The sequence below is a fragment of the Catharus ustulatus genome, chromosome 4 (genome assembly GCF_009819885.2).
Source record: "Catharus ustulatus isolate bCatUst1 chromosome 4, bCatUst1.pri.v2, whole genome shotgun sequence".
Classification (NCBI taxonomy): domain Eukaryota; kingdom Metazoa; phylum Chordata; class Aves; order Passeriformes; family Turdidae; genus Catharus; species Catharus ustulatus.
The window spans coordinates 13,109,609-13,127,064 of record NC_046224.1 but is presented as its reverse complement, the minus strand read 5'-3'; the positions used below and the strand labels follow the sequence as shown (position 1 = coordinate 13,127,064).

The 17,456-nt window shown below is 39.9% G+C and overlaps 1 protein-coding gene across 3 annotated transcripts in view; it reads left to right on the top strand.

Moving 5' to 3' along the window:
- The window catches only part of RELN (reelin), a 276,431-nt gene that overhangs the window by 181,278 nt on the left and 77,697 nt on the right, over positions 1-17,456 (top strand). For all 3 annotated transcript variants that reach the window (XM_033056990.1, XM_033056991.1, XM_033056989.1), the window contains exons 20-22: positions 2,544-2,780; positions 8,436-8,628; positions 11,215-11,327. In XM_033056990.1, coding sequence (XP_032912881.1) covers positions 2,544-2,780; positions 8,436-8,628; positions 11,215-11,327 — 543 coding nt within the window. The remainder of the gene's footprint in view (positions 1-2,543; positions 2,781-8,435; positions 8,629-11,214; positions 11,328-17,456) is intronic.

Here is a 17,456-nt window from a genome sequence, read left to right as displayed (position 1 = left end):
CACACAAGTTAGAGAGTTTTTTCCATGATAGATAGATAGATAGATAGATAGATAGATAGATAGATAGATAGATAGATAGACAGATATTCAGTCCACTCTGGGTAGATAGAAAAATGATGTACATACAAATCTAAAGCTAATGCTGGCAATAACTACGAACAAAGCTTCACCTTTTCATATTATGTTGTCTGAAACTATCAGCATTTTTAGTAACATAGATGGACTGCTGCAAAGTTTGGCAATCAGTCTGTATCCACGAATTTAATTAATCCTCAGTCATACAAAAAATAATTACACATTTAATGTTCTGCTGAAAAGGTGCATTTAATCTGCTAACATTTGACAGCTGCATTTTTCTTCTGAGCAGAACAGCAGTGGCTTTTCAATATTAGGTATGCGCATAGCTTGAAAGAATGAGATCAGAGCAAAGGTCTCCCAGCTGGTTTTTAAGAAATTTAATGGTGGCTGGTAATGTAAGTAGGAACACTTTTCTTCTCTGCAGCAGAAAAGTCATTAGCAGGAATCCCCCTCCCTCTCCATCTATCTCCGACAAATCAAAGGCAGACAGGAGAAGTTGTTACAACCAGAGGTGTAGTCAGGTTCTGCATACTAACACGTGTGCCATTCATGGTGGTTTACACCTACATTTTAAAATTGTGTTAGCTTAATCCCCTGGGATGGGGAATGTATTTTAACGTGTTAAATATTTTAACATCTGATATGTGTATCAGTGGTGTATGTCATGATTTAGGATTTTCTGTATATTACCGTCTGTGAGAATTAGTGTCCACATGGGCATGCTTATGAGAGTTAAGAGTGAAAGGGAAGATACAGGCATTAGAGACAGCCACCAGCAGAGAAATATGCCCTGGATTATGGCAGAGCATTAGCTCACACAAGTGCCAGGTGCTTCACAACACCAGCTGGTTACAGTGCTCCTCCTAGCCAGGGTAACAGTTTCCCTCAGGTTCATGCCCCTGAATCATGGCAGAAAAAACATCTTCCTTTTAGCATCAGTAGCAATTTCTTGTCATTTGTGCCTTTAAAAGGTTAAGCCAAAAGATTACAGAGTTGCTTCTTATCAGGGAATCCTTAGTAGAAAAGAAGCCCTTGTGGTTTAGTCAGTGCCAGAGAGCAGCCTTGGCCTGGGGCTTGGTCTTTCTCTTAGAAGGGTATGAAGTCATTCAAACATGTTTATTTGAGTGTAAAGGAAATGTATCCACCATACATAAATTGACACAGCCCTGTCACCTCTGGCTGTCCCTCTGCACTTCTCTCTCCAGTCTATGGATGCCAGAAAGCAGCTCCTAGAAAAGCCAGGCAGGACTTTTTGAAGGCTTCCCACTTTTTTAGCCAAGCTATTTGATTTTTTTTTTCTGGCTAATGGATTAATGTATTCTTCTTTAAAATTAATGTGACACTAAACAACAGTATTATAGATCTACTCTCTATAAGGATGTAGGAGCAAGTCATTTTAAGAGTGTGGTTTTTGCACTAAGAGTGCCACAGGCACAAGACTTTTTCATATGCAGAGAACAAAACATTACAACAGGCAGCTTAGAAAGCCTTGAGTCTGAAAAAAAAAATTATACTGGAGTATAAAAAGATGCTTTCAGTTTACCTGTATATAATTTTATCCCCATTTCCTCCAACACAGAAAGAAAAATTACAGCTACATGATGAGCTGGCTGAAAACCCTTTAGCCAGCAAGTAATTGTACCCCAATGGAGACAAATGTCCCTGTTGTCAGTCTGTCTCGCAGTTGATGTGGCTGTGTGGGGTACCATGGTCTTAGTGATTTATGGAGCTTTCAAGAAGGTGTCATTGCTGTGGCAATTAATGTATACTCCCTCCTGCAGTGTATGAAAATAGCTCCTGGAAATTAGATAATACTCTTAATTTTCTTTGCAGTTTTTCAAGTCTAGCTGTGTTGACATAGCTGCCATGACAAATCGGGTGACCTTGCACACCAGAAGCACCTGGGACTCACCTCCAGCTGCATCTCTATGCAGCTACAGAAAAGGAGTGTCTGCCAAAAAAGACTACACATAATCACACTGTCTGACATGATGAACCTTTTCCACTTGACTGTGGAAATTTACAGGGGTGGGTTATTCTAGGATAAGAGCACCATTAGAATGATGTGGATGCTATGTGGGAAATAGTGCAGATGTTTACAAGATGCATATCTTGAGATCAGGAAAAAACCCACTAAATCCTGGTCAGCTCATCTTTCCTTTGCTAACTCCTACCTTTAAAGTTACTGAGGGCTCCACACTGGAAGCAAAAATTACAAATTTGGTAGAAACTCTTTCTGGTGGCTTTTGCACGTGGCTGGTTTTGAGTAAATGAACTGATTACCAAGAGAACTGGCAATTCCCCTGTCACTAGTAGCACATATACCAGCAGATGCTACAGTATTTGTGGGTTGAATTCACTCCATGATTTTTAGGGTCAATAAGGAAAAGTTCCCTAAAATACATCTCCATGGAATTATTACAAAGGGCAAGAACTGTCAATAAGAACTTTGTTTTGTTTTCCAGAATAATTTCAGTGGAGCTGCCTGAAGATGCAAGGCAGGTTGGCATTCAGTTCAGATGGTGGCAGCCATATCACTCCTCTCAAGGCGAAGATGTGTGGGCAATTGATGAAATCATCATGACCTCTGTGCTTTTCAACAGCATCAGTCTTGACTTCACCAACCTGGTTGAAGTCACACAGTCTCTGGGATTCTACCTGGGAAATGTTCAGCCCTACTGTGGGCATGACTGGACTCTCTGGTGAGAAATATGTATTCTTTCCTGTTCTACTTTTGTTTGCCTTGTCTATTCAACCTGCATAGTGACTGCTGCAAATGCATTTTTCTGGCAGATATTCAGACTAATAATGTGTCTCATCCTCACATTGTGGACAGAAATACAGTCACTAATCTCACTGCAATTAGCAGTAAGTTTTTCACCTCACTGCCCAGATTTATGTTTGATGGGAACATTGAATGCAGCATCCTTTTTCCATTAAATATTTAAAGAATATCCTAATATCAGATATTTATATCCTAATATCAGGATATTTAAAGAATATCCTAATATCAGAAATGTTTCATAATCTTTGCTTGAAATCCAGGCAGGGTATTATGGAGGTAATAAAATAATCTCTTTTATACAGACCAAATATTTTGTAAGCGATGTTCAGATCTATCGTAATCCAGAAAGCACAGGCAGCAGAATATATGCAGAATGACATTATCCATTTATAGTTGCTGGTATTATATACACTTAGTCATTTGCACTGTGATTATGACATATTGCAATTAGACCTCAAATGTGCTGTGTATTTAGAAACAAAAGCAAGAAAATGTCACACCCCTCAAAGGAAATAAAGGCAACAGAAGCAAAAGAAGGAAAAAAACAAAGGAAAAAAACTTTTAGAATTGCATTAAAAAAACCTTTTTTACTAAAACATGAACATGCTTCACAAAAAAAATCTGGATCACTTGAGTGTAAAATTTGGAATTAATACAAGGGAAGCTGAATTTAATCTGTGTGTTTTGATGAAAACCAAGTAACTGTTTCATGCTAGTCTGATCAACCTATAAACCCAGTATAGTTTTAATTGGCATAGATATATTTCTTTGGAGAAGGTACAATCACAGTAATTATAGAAAACCTGGAGAAAATAAAATAATTTTAGCGTCCCCATGGACACTCAGAGAAACACTGTTGGAATTTTATTAACAGGTATCTCTGATATGATCTGATTTGACTTTCTGATCATCTGTCAAACTAAAAGGAGTTGGCTTAGCAGTAGGAACAATACCAAATGTGTCCTAGCACTGATAATGAGGCAGTAGAAGCTCCATTAACCACTTTAATAAGGACAAGGAAGGTACTCGCTGCTCATTAAAATGAAACAACATGTTAGGGTTCAAACTGTTTGCATCTTCCTCATCAAAGAGTTGGAGTGAAAGCCTTTTAATGACATTGTTTTCCCTCTGTACTTTTAAGACCAATTTATCATGGGGAGGAGGGCAGATAAGATAGCAGAGATTCTTCTATTTTTCACATGACTCTAAATCAAAATCAAAATAATAAATGCTAAGCTAAATTCTCCATCCCATATGGAGATGGACTAGGATTTAAACTGCTCAGTCATAGCAGAAACATTGAACTTTCCATGCATCAAATAAAGAATCAAAACCTTCCTCACTATTTATATCTAAGTATTTTTCATTATCACTGGAAAACATGAACTCCATCCTTCACTGACCTTGCTTCTCTCAAGGGAAATTTTTAAACTTACACAAAGTCTGTACAAATGGTTGCTAGTTAAATTAATTATGGTAGGGTTTTCCCAGCTGTGAGTCCATTTGGTTCTCATTTTCTAACTCATGAGTTTCTAACTCATGAGCAGATCTTGCAGTAGCACTGACACCATCCTCTTGAGAACAGTCTGACAACAGCTTTTTCATTAGTACAACTATGGGAAATACACTATCAATCATTTTACAGGGTGTCATCCCCAGGCCCATTTTCACCAGAATTGCTTTTAATTGTCTGTTAGGCCTCCATTTCTGCTTTAGAACCTGTAAACCTGAAACATTTGTCCTTAAAATTGGAAAAAACTGAGCAGGGAAATTTTTATTTTTTTAAGAGTCAGGTTGTTCTTTTCATACCTGGCTTCATTAAAAAACAAAGTTTGTTTATAAACATATGTATTGATCAAAGGTGATTTTTGAGTATTTTCATGGTCTTTGAACACTCATTTTATTTGATTGCCATCATCATCATTTGGTTTCAGAACAGATCCTTAACTTTATTACATCAAGTGTATTGGTTGTACTGGAAGGACTCTGGAACACTTTAAAATGAAGTGTTTGATGATATACATTAATTCATCACTTCTCCAAAATGCTCATATTCAGGCAAAGTTTTGAACCATATGTCTCTGGAGTGCTACAGTCTATATACAGCCGCTCACTGAAATTTGTTTAAATATTGATAAGGCTGCTAACACTTTATATATATAAATATATATATATTCATCTGGACCCAAATAAAATAGCTTTATATAAATAAACTGTCTTCAGTCAGATTACAGCATTATGATTTAACTCTGTGTAGCAAACGATGGAGAAGCCTGGGGGAAGAGTGTAAACTGCCTTGTCATGAACTGTCTTTATGGAGCAGTGTGATACAGTGGTCCTACACCAGCTTGGTAATTTAGCAGTGTCTTAAATGTTTTGTTGTTGTGACATGAAGAAAATTTCTTTCAGGTAATCAGCTTAGTGTATTAATGATGTTAATACATTTAGGAATTATGTAGCAAAGTAGGTATGATGTGCTGCAAAGAGGCACAAACATCCCCTGCTTTTGATGGGAGCAAAGCTGTGTCTGGTGCGAGCGCTGGGGCGCTGTGTCAATATTTTCAGTCAATGCAGCTTTACAAAACAAGCTGCATCCATGTGGCTTTTCAGTATTCCTAAAAGTACCAGCCTTGAATATATGGTAACTCTGGGGGTCTCAGAGCAGTTTGGAGCAATGCAGGTTGGCTGACATTGACTGTGATACCATTCCCAGAAGTACCAATTAGTTGGCAGTGCTTGGAGGGAGAGTGATTGTTCTGAGGGCACCTATGGGTATTGTGTTCCTGTGCCTCTGCAGGTCTAATTATACACGTGCCAGAAATCCACTCACAGCAACAAATTTATACAAAAATGGAGCCTCTGCATTCTCATTTCTGAAGACTTTTTAGTTAATTATTGTTACACCAGGGACATTACTTCATCTTTTGCAAAATCCAGAAAGGTATTCCAGCTGTGTGGCTCCCAGAACAAAGAAAGTATTTGGTGTTCCAGCAAAAGAGCATACCTCTAACCACGTACAACTGGAGAGCAAAGAAGTGACAAATAAGGTGGAGCCCACAACTTTAATGCTACTTGTGTTCAGCTGGAGGCAAAATGTGGATGATAAAGGACTTTAGGTACCTGTAATATGATTTCCTTCCCTTAAAAGAACTTCCTATAGGGGATCACATGTTGTCTACATCTCAACACTAGCCTCCTTTTCACATTTGTTTAATAAGCATTTTAAAGAGCTGATTTGACTTTTTAACTTATTAATATACTGTGTACAATATCAGTGGCTAAGCTATTAAATTAAAATGAATACTAAATTTAAAATATTTTAATCATGACGTGAATGCTAACAGAAAGAAAATACTAAAGACTTTTCCTCATTTTATTTAGTAGTATTGAATAAAGGGAATTTTTGTGAAGACAAGAGCAAAATGTAACTTTTAATTCTTTGCCCCTTTTTTCACAACAAGTCCTTTACATGTCTTCTCTTACTTTTGGAAAACAGCTTCTGGGCAGATGTTTCATCAAATTGTTGAGTTTCAACTCCTTTATTCTGTTCAGATAAGCTTTAGGTAGCTGTGATGTGCTGCTATGCCCAGGTTTTTGTGTGCAATGCCAAATCCTCTTCCAAGCAGTACTACACGTAACTTTTAGCTGATTACACTGTGTATGTTTGACTGATACCTGAAGAGCTTGGTTGTATTGGCACAGATTTCCCAGGGCTTCAGCTTATGTCAGATCAAATCAGCTTTAGCTTTTAAATTTGTGGAATTTTATCATTTTATAAAATAAAAGATAAAGCTTAGAAGAAAAAAAAATTCAGGAGTTATCCAGACAAGTTCTGAGATGCATTCAGATCTAACCACGAGGCCACAAACCATCAGCTGGACTGCTGATGAGTGTAATTAAATCCTCTGCTCAACTTAAAATTATCCTTCCTATTGAGAAGAAAAACAGAGAGCACTAACTGAAAGGGCAAACAGTTCAGATACAGTTTTCCAAGACAGTTTGCTGCATTCCAGTCCAGTTGTCCATGACAGTGCTCTTGTGCCCTCACAGTGAAGGGAGTGTCCATCTACAGCCACTTTGGATAGCTGAGCAACGAGAGAAAGCAATAAATTTCATATAATGTCATGAGCTGGATCATCCTTTAGGAAATCAAGTCACAAAAAGTAAGGTCAGAGAGTAGAAAGCAGCCTGGATCTTAACTTATGCCAAGTAACAGAGATTTGATAATGACAAAACTAATGTAAGCTTTCAGTAATTTCTTCTAAAGCTTTAAGGTAGGATGCTGACATGTATGACCTAAGTGCTCTGTCTGGAAAGGACTCTATAGAAAACAAAGTATGTCAGTGAATTCATTTAAAAGAGTCCATAGTGACACTGACTTGTATTCCTTGTCCTCACACTCACGTTGGAGTGACCTTGAATTTTACAGGAGTAGAAGCTAGTATGTTCTACCGTATTGTATTTAAAGATTATAATTTCTTATTTAAGATAATAAACTGTAGCTTACTCAATCATAAGAGCAACCTTGAAACAGATTATTCTCTTCATCACTACTGTATTGAATGTAGTTTGTTGTTTTTCTCCATGATGATTTGCAGTGATTTTCTTTAGAAAGAGCCAATCCCTTTTCTAAATTGTTCACTTTTAAGAATAGTCTTAGAAAATATTGAAGCTGAAAGGACTACAGTATTTCTGAATACACTAAGGAAACATCTCAAACTATGGAGAGGGAGGCAGTTTTCATTCTGTATGAACTATCATTAAAATACCCTGTTTTGAAGGCTAGTGAGCAGGATTCAAAGTTTACATTGTTATTACTTCCTCCTTATGTCTCTGTTGCATTTGAAGTTTTGAATTTGGTTGCTTCCCTTTTCTTTTGAATAGTGCATAGAAGAAAAACCTGCATTTGAAGTGAAATAACCTTGGATTTTCAGACTGTAAATTGTATAAGTGATAACTGGGTACCTTGCAAAATATATGTATGTGTGTGTTCCAAACATTACTATTGTTCTCCACTGGAAATTATAACTCATATTAGTACATCCTACAGAAAAGAAGCTGAGGATAGAAGATTAATTCTGAAACACAATCAAGAGTCATGAATTAATTGCATATTGGATCACTTGAAAATCAATTAAATGAACAGTCTATGTAACAAGAGTATTTTAAACTAGACTCAGAGTATCTTAACTCAGTATTAGAATGAAATTACAGCTCTGACTGTGGTGTGACCTTAGGCAATGGACACTCCCAGGGAATGAACTTATAATTATGTTGTTTTTTCCTTATGTTGGCCTTTGCTAGATCCTAACTTGATCCTTAATACAAAGACCATGCAGTAAGAGCTAACAGAATAATTCAGTGTTTCACATTCTGGTATGCATCAAGACTATCCTGGTCATTTGCAGAAAGATCCTGGTACCAGCAGAAAGATTCTCCTGTACATGGTCCCATCCCACATACCAATCTACAGAGCAAAGAAGCACCACAGCATTTATCCCAGAACCATTCATAATGTTCTTTTTTGAATTATTTTGAGGATCCATCCTGATTCTCTCCTTACATCTCTCAGTTTCACAGGAGATTCAAAGCTGGCCTCTAGCATGCGCTACGTGGAGACCCAGTCCATGCAGATTGGAGCTTCGTATATGATACAGTTCAACTTGGTGATGGGCTGTGGCCAGGCCTTTACTCCTCACATGGACAACCAGGTGAAACTGGAGTACTCCACCAACCATGGCCTCACATGGCATCTTGTTCAGGAGGTGAGGCTGTCTTCAATAAACTCTGCTTTATACAAGGATAGTCTGAAATGCACTTTTGGCGTTGAACAAAGAAAGATGTTTTCCCTTTTCACCTTTCAATAAAGAAATGCTCAGTTGTAACAAGTCAAAATTACTAATAGAGGTATTTAGACTGTTCCTCATAATATTTGGATGAAAGAAAGCCTGAAATACAAAATTGTAACAGGAATGGACCAAGGCTGAGAAAAAAATTGAGCCACAGTTAGAGCTACAGGGTAATGGCTGAGATCTTTCCTGTGCTATTGCTTTGTTTTTCTAAGCAAAAGGCATCTACTGTTTCCTGGAATTTAAATGGATAGAAATTCTTTCTGCCCTTGTGCACAGCCATTTTGTAAATGGAAAGCACATTCCTTCAGGGGATTGTAATGTAGAGCCTTTCATCTCACAGCCCCGGTTCAAGCACAGTCCAGGGCTGTGATGACCGCCTGTTTCCCCCACTCTGCTCCAAGTGCAAGCAGCAGCCTTGCCTACTCTTTCCCTGGTGGCGCAGTGCTGTCTCAGCACAAATGTGCAGCACATTTGGCCATAGTTCATGCTCTTGTTTCCCCTCTTAAATTGAAAGCTGGACTTTCCCTGGCCTCAGGGTGAACCAGCCAAGGTCCTTTGGCTGCCTCTGAGCAGGTTCAGAAGGTGTCAGGAGCTTGCCCTTCTGCATTTTCACTGCCTGCTCTGCAGGCTCACTGAAGGATTTGTATGCCAAGTTCCACCTTCTGTGAGCAGTTAAAGCTTCACCTGGTTACCCTTGCCATGTTGTGTTTTGTCACGTTTACTTTGCTGGGCATAATAAAGAAATAGCAATAAATGAATTTTCAAACTTTGGAAATCCAAATAGTGCTTTCTTACCTTAAAAAGAATCCAGAGGAAAGCTACAAATCATATATTTCAAACACTGTTCATGTCTTTTATACCTATCAAGCATCATCATGGTGTCCCAGAATAGTTCCCAGCAGTGGGTGTTTGGGGTTTGCCATCAGTGGATGATTGCATCACCTTCAGATTTTAGTGCTCCTTTTCTTGCTCAGTAGAGCTGAGTTCAGAGAGAACAAGCAGCCAAATCATTTTTCTCACACCACTCATGTTGCTGTGATAAAAGAGTATTTGTAGTATATTTCAAGGACATAATCTGGCAAATAAACAAAGCACTAATTAATTAAAATGTTTGAAAATTTTGTTTGCTTTGCAAGCACTGATCAGATCTTGTTTCCTACAATCATTTAGGGGAGATGAATTAGGAAAACACGTTTGAAAATTGCCAGAAAGGAAACTAAGCCTTTAGAAAAACTACTTAAAAAACCCCCCCAAAACCCCAAAATAAGGTCACAGATCTTCATTTAATATTCTCAGATATTTGAGCAATAAATTTCTCTGTAAAATAATATATTCTACCCTTCTTCATATTTAGTACATAGCTATTACTATATAAATTAACTTTATAAATATTCTTAATGGCCATAATTTCTATAGAGAGTCACAACTTTATTATTAGTTTCAGAATAGTCAAAGTAGGCTACTTGCATGAGCAGGTGTCTGTTCCCTTGCCAGATACCCTTCGTGGGGGAGAGCACAACAGTGACCAGTAAAATACTCTTGAGCATTGGGGATGGTCAGGAGAAGCTGTGCTGTGGCAGGAAGGGCAGAAGGGACTCGGTATTGATAGCTAGAACAGGATCATGCAGGTTGGTAGTAACTTCCAAGTATTCTATTAACACCTCATAGGCCAATTTTTGGGTGCTGTTTTAGCAAAATATAAATTAATTAATGAAATATTGCAAAAAATGAAGTATCATTGGAAGAGCAGTGCTAGAAGACAGTAAGAAGCTGGGATAATGGACTTCATTTATATTTAATATTTAAAAGATGTGACAATTATAATATTTTCTGAATATAAGAAAAGAAAGAATTTGGGAAACAGACCTCAACAGGAATCTGAGTTAAATGCAGAAATAGTCCTGGAAGCAGAAGGGAAGAATCCAGACCACTTACTGTAGGTGTCAAAGCTAAAACAGCTGCAGAGCTTGGGAAGGGCCTCTGGACACAACTTGAGCAGGCTGTGGTTGAGCCCTCTGGTGTGGCTCTGTCTGCTCCTTCTGCTGCTCCCCACTGCAGCTGGAGGGTGTGGGGCCAGCCAGCAGGCCAGGCAAAGCCTCACAAGTAGGTCTCTGAAATCACCTTATAACAGTCTGGAGGTTGCTTTCATAGACTTACTTCATAGTGGTCTTGTAGCCCTACTTCATAGTCCATGGTGGATGCTGGGGTGAAGATGGTAAAAAACAAAGAGACAGACATTCCTTGTGGAGGAAAGCTCAACACTGCCAGTCACAAATGCTAAACTCTTTAAATAGATTTGTATGGCTTTCTTCAATCCTCCATTGTACTATTCATTTTCTGAGAAATTTCTTTGCATCATGCCAGGATTCTTCTCTTCTGGGTCTTTCCCTCCAAGATCTGAACCCAGACAAACTCCTGGTTCTGTGAATGTTTGATCCTTGTTTCTGTTCCCAATTATTCCTCAACATTAAACCTGGGTTTGAATTGCTTTATTTTAAGGAATGTCTTCCCAGTATGCCGAGCTGCCAGGAGTTTACATCAGCAAGTATTTACCACTCCAGTGAATTTACTCAGTGGAGGAGAATCACTGTTCTTTTACCACAGAAGACTTGGTAAGCATTTATTTCCTATCTTCTTTTTTCTTTTCTTTTCTTTTCTTTTCTTTTCTTTTCTTTTCTTTTCTTTTCTTTTCTTTTCTTTTCTTTTCTTTTCTTTTCGGGGGGGGGGAAGGGATTGTGCAGACAATTTGTCACATCAATTGCTCTGACAAAGATCAAGTCCTCCACAGGTCATACTCAAGCCAATAGGTGGGGTGCCAGGGCTGACCCAGTCACAGGTATTTCCCATAAAATACATTCCTTACATAATTAGAGAATGAAATGTTGGTGAAGTCAACAGAAACTATTGTTTAGGATTGTTTTTAATACATACTCTGACTCTCCTAATAAAGTTCAGACTCTTCAAAAATAGTGGAACTTGTCTATAAAGACCCTGTTAGAGGAAGGCTTTATTTGGATTGGTAATTTTTATTTTGCACATGCCTTATTGTTAACATCTTCAGACCAAAGCCTTGTATAAACAATAACTAATGATTCATTTCTGGGAATTTTTAAACTGTTGTTTCTTTTTATAGAATGTCTTAAAAAATAGCATTCTCTCCCACAAAAAAAAAAAAAGAGAAACAAAAATTATCAGAAAGCCTATTAATCTTGTTGTAATCAGACTTGATTTGCCTCCCTTAAAATTTTTATTTATTAACTAAACTGTTTCTTTCATTGTTTATTTTTAAATCTTTATTATAGCATACAAATAAAAAGTTGTCATAAATCCCAATAATCTTCAGGGCATCCTTCATTTGAGAATTTAATTATTGCAATTACATTTTGATTATGTTTGACCTGAATCCAACACAGCAATTGCAATGAGAACTTGCTCAGATTAAGTCATCATTGTATTTCCCCATCCTTCATCATAATTTTTTTGCACTCTGCATGGCCTCAGCGCAGCCTATTTCCATCAATCACACACAATGATACCTTCTTTCAACACACCGGCCCTTTTTACTGTACAGCCAATGTTCAGAATTTCCTATTTCTAGGCAAAACATCAAAGGCAAATATTGATTGGATCCTTCGAACATATCATATCATATCATATCATATCATATCATACCAAATGGTGCATGTAAGTCTACAAATACAGTAATTTCACGATTATAAGCCGCACCATTTTGACTAAAGTTTTGGTCCGAACCCAAAGTGCGGCTTATAATCAGGTGCGGCTTATATATGGACAAAGAAGGAAAAGTTGCTGTTTTAGTTTGGAGGACAGGTGTCTGCTGAGAAAGGCAGGAACTTCTCTTTGAAATGGAGAATGTAAACCCCCTCCCTCCAAATTATTAGAATTTTGAAATCAAGGGGCTCTCAGGCAAAGATATGGGAATTAGGAATAACAATTCTTTACTAGGGAAATTAAAATAGAAATACAGTACTACAAAGAAACAAACTCCAAACCCTGACAAAGTCAGAGCACAACCTGACACCCCATCAGGCAGGGTGTTGGTAGCAGTCCCATTCAATGGTGGCTGCATCCTCCTGCAGTGACAGATGTGGCTCAGTTGGAGCAGGGCTCCTGTACAAGGTGCAGTTTCCCACCGGAGGTCCACTGGTGATGTGGAGAAATCCGGTTTCCCTCTGGAGTCCAGTGGAGAAAGGGGCTACCTCAGTGTCCCAAAACCTCTGTTTTTATCTTGGTAAGAAATGTTGGGCTCTTCCCCCTGGCTGGAGCAACTTCCAATGGGATGCAGTAATTTTATCAGTCACACAGTGGGACTCAATGGGCCATTAGCAGAAAATGACTCGCTGGAGGAAGGATGGGTTGTGAAAAGATAAAGAACAATGCCCTGCCTGGTTTCAATGGAGGGCCCATTAGCAGAATATCTGCCGTTGAGATAAGGATCACTGCCCCCACCCTCAACAGATGGTGATAGAATAGATACCTTTTATCACACTCTGTATTGTAACGTGCGGTTTATAATCAGGTGCGGCTTATGTATGGACAAAGAATGAAAAGTTGCCGACACTCGGAAGCGCGGCTTATACTCAGTGCGGCTTATAATCGTGAAATTACTGTAATTGCAGTGTAGTTAAGGTTATAATGTACTAAATCTTACATGCCATTATGGGCCACCATCTGCAAAATCTGTGGTTCACATAGGCATTTAGGAGTTTAAAAAGCATCTACAATTTTTTGGGTTACACTCTAAAGTAGGCTGTTATTCCTAATTTGTAAAAGATATACTGTACTAAAAGTTATTTTACACTGTGTATTTGATGATGATACCAATGTTGTGGCCCTCTTTTTCTTTAGCATATACTTATTTTTCTCATCATGTGAGGTGACAGAAGCATATAAATCCATTTTAATTTAGAGACTGTGGGGAGAAATTATGATGAAGTAATAGCTGGGTTCCTGTTTTTGCTGTGCACAAATCATAAATATTTCACACTCTTTCTTGTATCTGAAGGGGTTCCCGTCTGTTTGCAGAGTTTTGTTTGTAATTAAGGTACAAATTACCACTGAAAATGTCTTTGCTCTTCATAGAACACATTTTCTGTGTTGTGTTGTGCTATGGTGTTATCAGGGTGAAGAGCAAGGGTGGCTGCATGTTTCCCACCAAACACAGTCCAGCACAGTACATTCATCTCTCACCACTTTCCCCTTTCTAACATTCTTTTCCACCACCAAGACCAGGGTAAGGGTTCAGCAGTTACTTTGGGTTGAGGTTGGGAGGGGATTTTAGGGCTTGACAGCAGAGAGCAAATTTCTGCCTTTCCAAAACCTGGGTATTATTGGTGACGATTTGATGTGCAGCTCTCTGCTGCCAGCCCAGCTGCACAGAGACCATTGCTCCAGGTGGCTGGTGGTGAATGTGCTCTGTAGGGCTCCTCCTTGGGGTGCCCTGCCTCCTTCTCCCATCCCTTCCTCACCTGCATCCACTGCAGACACCACACAAACGCAAAACCTTAGTGATGGCCAGGAAGAACAGTGCAGAGGCAGAGAGTCAGGTCTTCTGCCTCCCCAAAACTGGGGTGAGGGGGAGAGCTCTCTGGACCTTCCTTCTGTTTCAACCTCACAAGACAAAGGCTGCCAAATACACAACCTGCCCTGTATTTACTGCACAAGGAAGCAAACCACCTGAAGGAGGTCTCAAGAATGTCTCCTTAGCCTTGTTCTGGCCCTTGGTGGCTTTGGCATGCCCTCACACCCTGCACAGCCCTGCTGTGACTGCTGGAGCTTTTATCCCTGGATGCACAGCTCCCAGCTGATGCTTTGCACCCTGGGCGTGTGGCTGTGGCACTGTGCTCACACAGCTGGAAAACTGTCCATAACTGCACCTATTTCTCTTGTAAAACTTTCTGGGTGTGCTGGTATTTCTGCAGATCTGTAGATGTTCTGCATCTGGCAGGCATGAGTTTACAAGGTCCCCATGTTGTGTGAGATTTGGGTTAGTGGAAAATCTGCTGCAAGAACAAGACTTGTAGTGAAGAAATGTAATGTAAGCACCTGCTCGCTGAAATTGTATTGTACTTGAACTGAACATTTTTCCACTGATGAAAATTAATTTCAGTTTTATGCAAGGCATTTACATATGAACAGGCTTTAATGAGATACAAGCAGCTGTCAGTTGCTGACTTCATAAACAAATCAACACCTAATGACTGAATGAGAGCTTCAGGATAATTGGGTAAATGTAATTATGGTAACTCAGAAGGTAGCAAATATAATTTTATCAGCCACAAATTTGCATTAGATCATTAAGGCTTTTAATATCAGGAGGGAAGGCAGTGATTTTATTTTAACTCACATATCAGAAAAATTTTATAACAGAACATCATTTCACTTGCAGTACTTCTGGGACATAATTTCCTTGTGCTTATGTAAAATGTCATACAACAAAAATGACTTTTATTTGACATCAGCCCTACTCAGATATAATGTCATTAGAGAACCAGATTGCTTTCCAGTAAGTAGCATTAAAAAAAAGAAATGGAGAAACTATGAGGAACTAGGGAAGTTTATTTTGCCTGTAAGAAATGTTTTTATAGCTCCTGAGTGCTGCACTTCCCATTTCAATAGATGTCCAATGGTGGCTGTCCAGAAAGCCAGTGTTTTATCACTGAGAATGCAGCTGACACTCATCTCCTTATTCTCTTTTCTTAATTAACATGGCTTTTTAAAATGGTTGATTACCATTTTTAACAGCATAATCCTCTTAAGCTGTTGTTACCTTGAGATGCAGAGCAGCCCAGGAAAGCTTTCAAAAACAGTGATCAGGACTGTTTTTTCAGCAGCACTGCTTTTTCAATTGTCAATCCAGCCTAACACGCTTTATCCCTCACCCAGGAGGAGTCTGAATCCATAGAGCTTTCCCTGCCCACAGCCCTGTGACAGTGGCATTGCCCCCCTGGCAGCAGGCTGGGTGGGAAGGTGAGGGCAGCCCCTTGTTCCTTGCAGCTTGGGGCAAAGGGATTCCCCGGATTCCCATGATGGTAAAGCTGTCCCCAGGGGAGAGTGTCTGTCTGCAGATAAAAATGACTCCTCCTGACTGGGATGTGCCTCCCTGGGCCTGTCCCCAGCCTCCAGCTGCGGCACACACCTCCATTTGGGCCACATGTTCCTCTCCAGGCAGTAATGAGCATCCTGCCTTCCTCCCCTCCCCTCAAATGAGGGAAACAAAACCTCCTGCAATCCCTGCATTCATCTGGGGCGTCTTCTAAGTCATGAGTGGAGCTGAGTGCACCCTTGGCTTGACATGCAGCCAACATCTGGAACTGAGGAGGCAGGTGGAGCTTGCACCTGGCAGGGTGGCAGTCCCCTGCAGAAGGAATGGGACAATGAGACTCTCCAGGGAAACATTTTGGTGAAACCCATATGATCCCCAGAAAAGGTGTGTCAGCTCTGGTGCAGCTCTGCCTTGCTGTGCACACCCAGCCTGGAACAGCCCCAAGGCAGAGCTGCACTGGGATCTTCTCAGCTGGGGCTCCCCTGGGCACAGAGGTGTCCTGTGCCATTGCACAGGGCTGGGCTCTCCCCTCTCTTTATGGAGGTCAGGTGTGATTCTTGTGCCCTGAGCCAGCCCTGGTGCACCTGCACAGCCCAGCCACCCTTCAGGGTCATTGGCACCTCTCAGCAGCCAGTGAGCGGCCAAGGCATCACCATCAGTGCCACACCAAGCTCTTTTTGGGGGCACCATCCCTTGCTGGGCACTATGAGACTTTCTTGGCATGGTGAAAATGCCTTTGTATCACTATGACTCTTCCCCAGTTAGCTGTAATTACGCTGGAGCTGCAGGGTCTCTAACCCCAACTGCACCCATACACCCTCCCTGCTGGAAAACAGTGATGCCTGAACAAGATGCTCTCCCTCCTGCTACCTGGGAAAATAACATGACACAGTTTTACAGTGCTGGGAGTTCACAGGGGGTGTGTTTGCCTGCTCTAACACCATTCTTTGGTTTCAGTATTGTCATTTTCCTCAGCACACCTTTGAGTTAACACCAGTCATTACGGCTCTTTCCAGAGCCCACAGCCTCTGTCAGGGCTCTCTGTGGTGCCATTGATGTGAACATGAACCTCAGCACCAAAGTGATGTGCTGACTTCAGATCCAAAAATAAACAGTAAATAATTGCAGTCAATATTGACTGCCCATTGTGCCTACACAAGCTTAGGAAGTCCTTCTTGTGCTGATTACTGGCATTGTACACTTTTAATGGATAATTCATAGCTCTTGTAATGTAACCCATCAATACATTATATCCTGAGGGAGTATTTAATCAGCAGATTTGCCCCTGCAGATTAACTGAGTGCTGTAAAAATGCTTACAGTATTTGCAATATCAAACAGATACTTAAAACAGGCAACAAGGGTAATTTCAATTAAAAATCAAGCCCTTGGGCAGCTTCACTTGTTTTTTAAAGAAATTCAAAACGGGTATTTTAAAAATTTATCCACGCATGTACCAAACTTCTCATATGTGCCAGAGTGGCTAATTGCTCTGCCACTCTGTCCACAGGCCTGCTCTGTTCATTTTTTCACTTCCATACGTGTGAGCAGGTGGCTCAGCCACCTTCACAATATTCATTTTAATAAGTCTTATTCTACATAAGTTATTGGGGGTGGGGAAAGGGCTTTGTATCTCAAAGTAGAGTAACAACATTATATCCTGTGCCATCATAAAG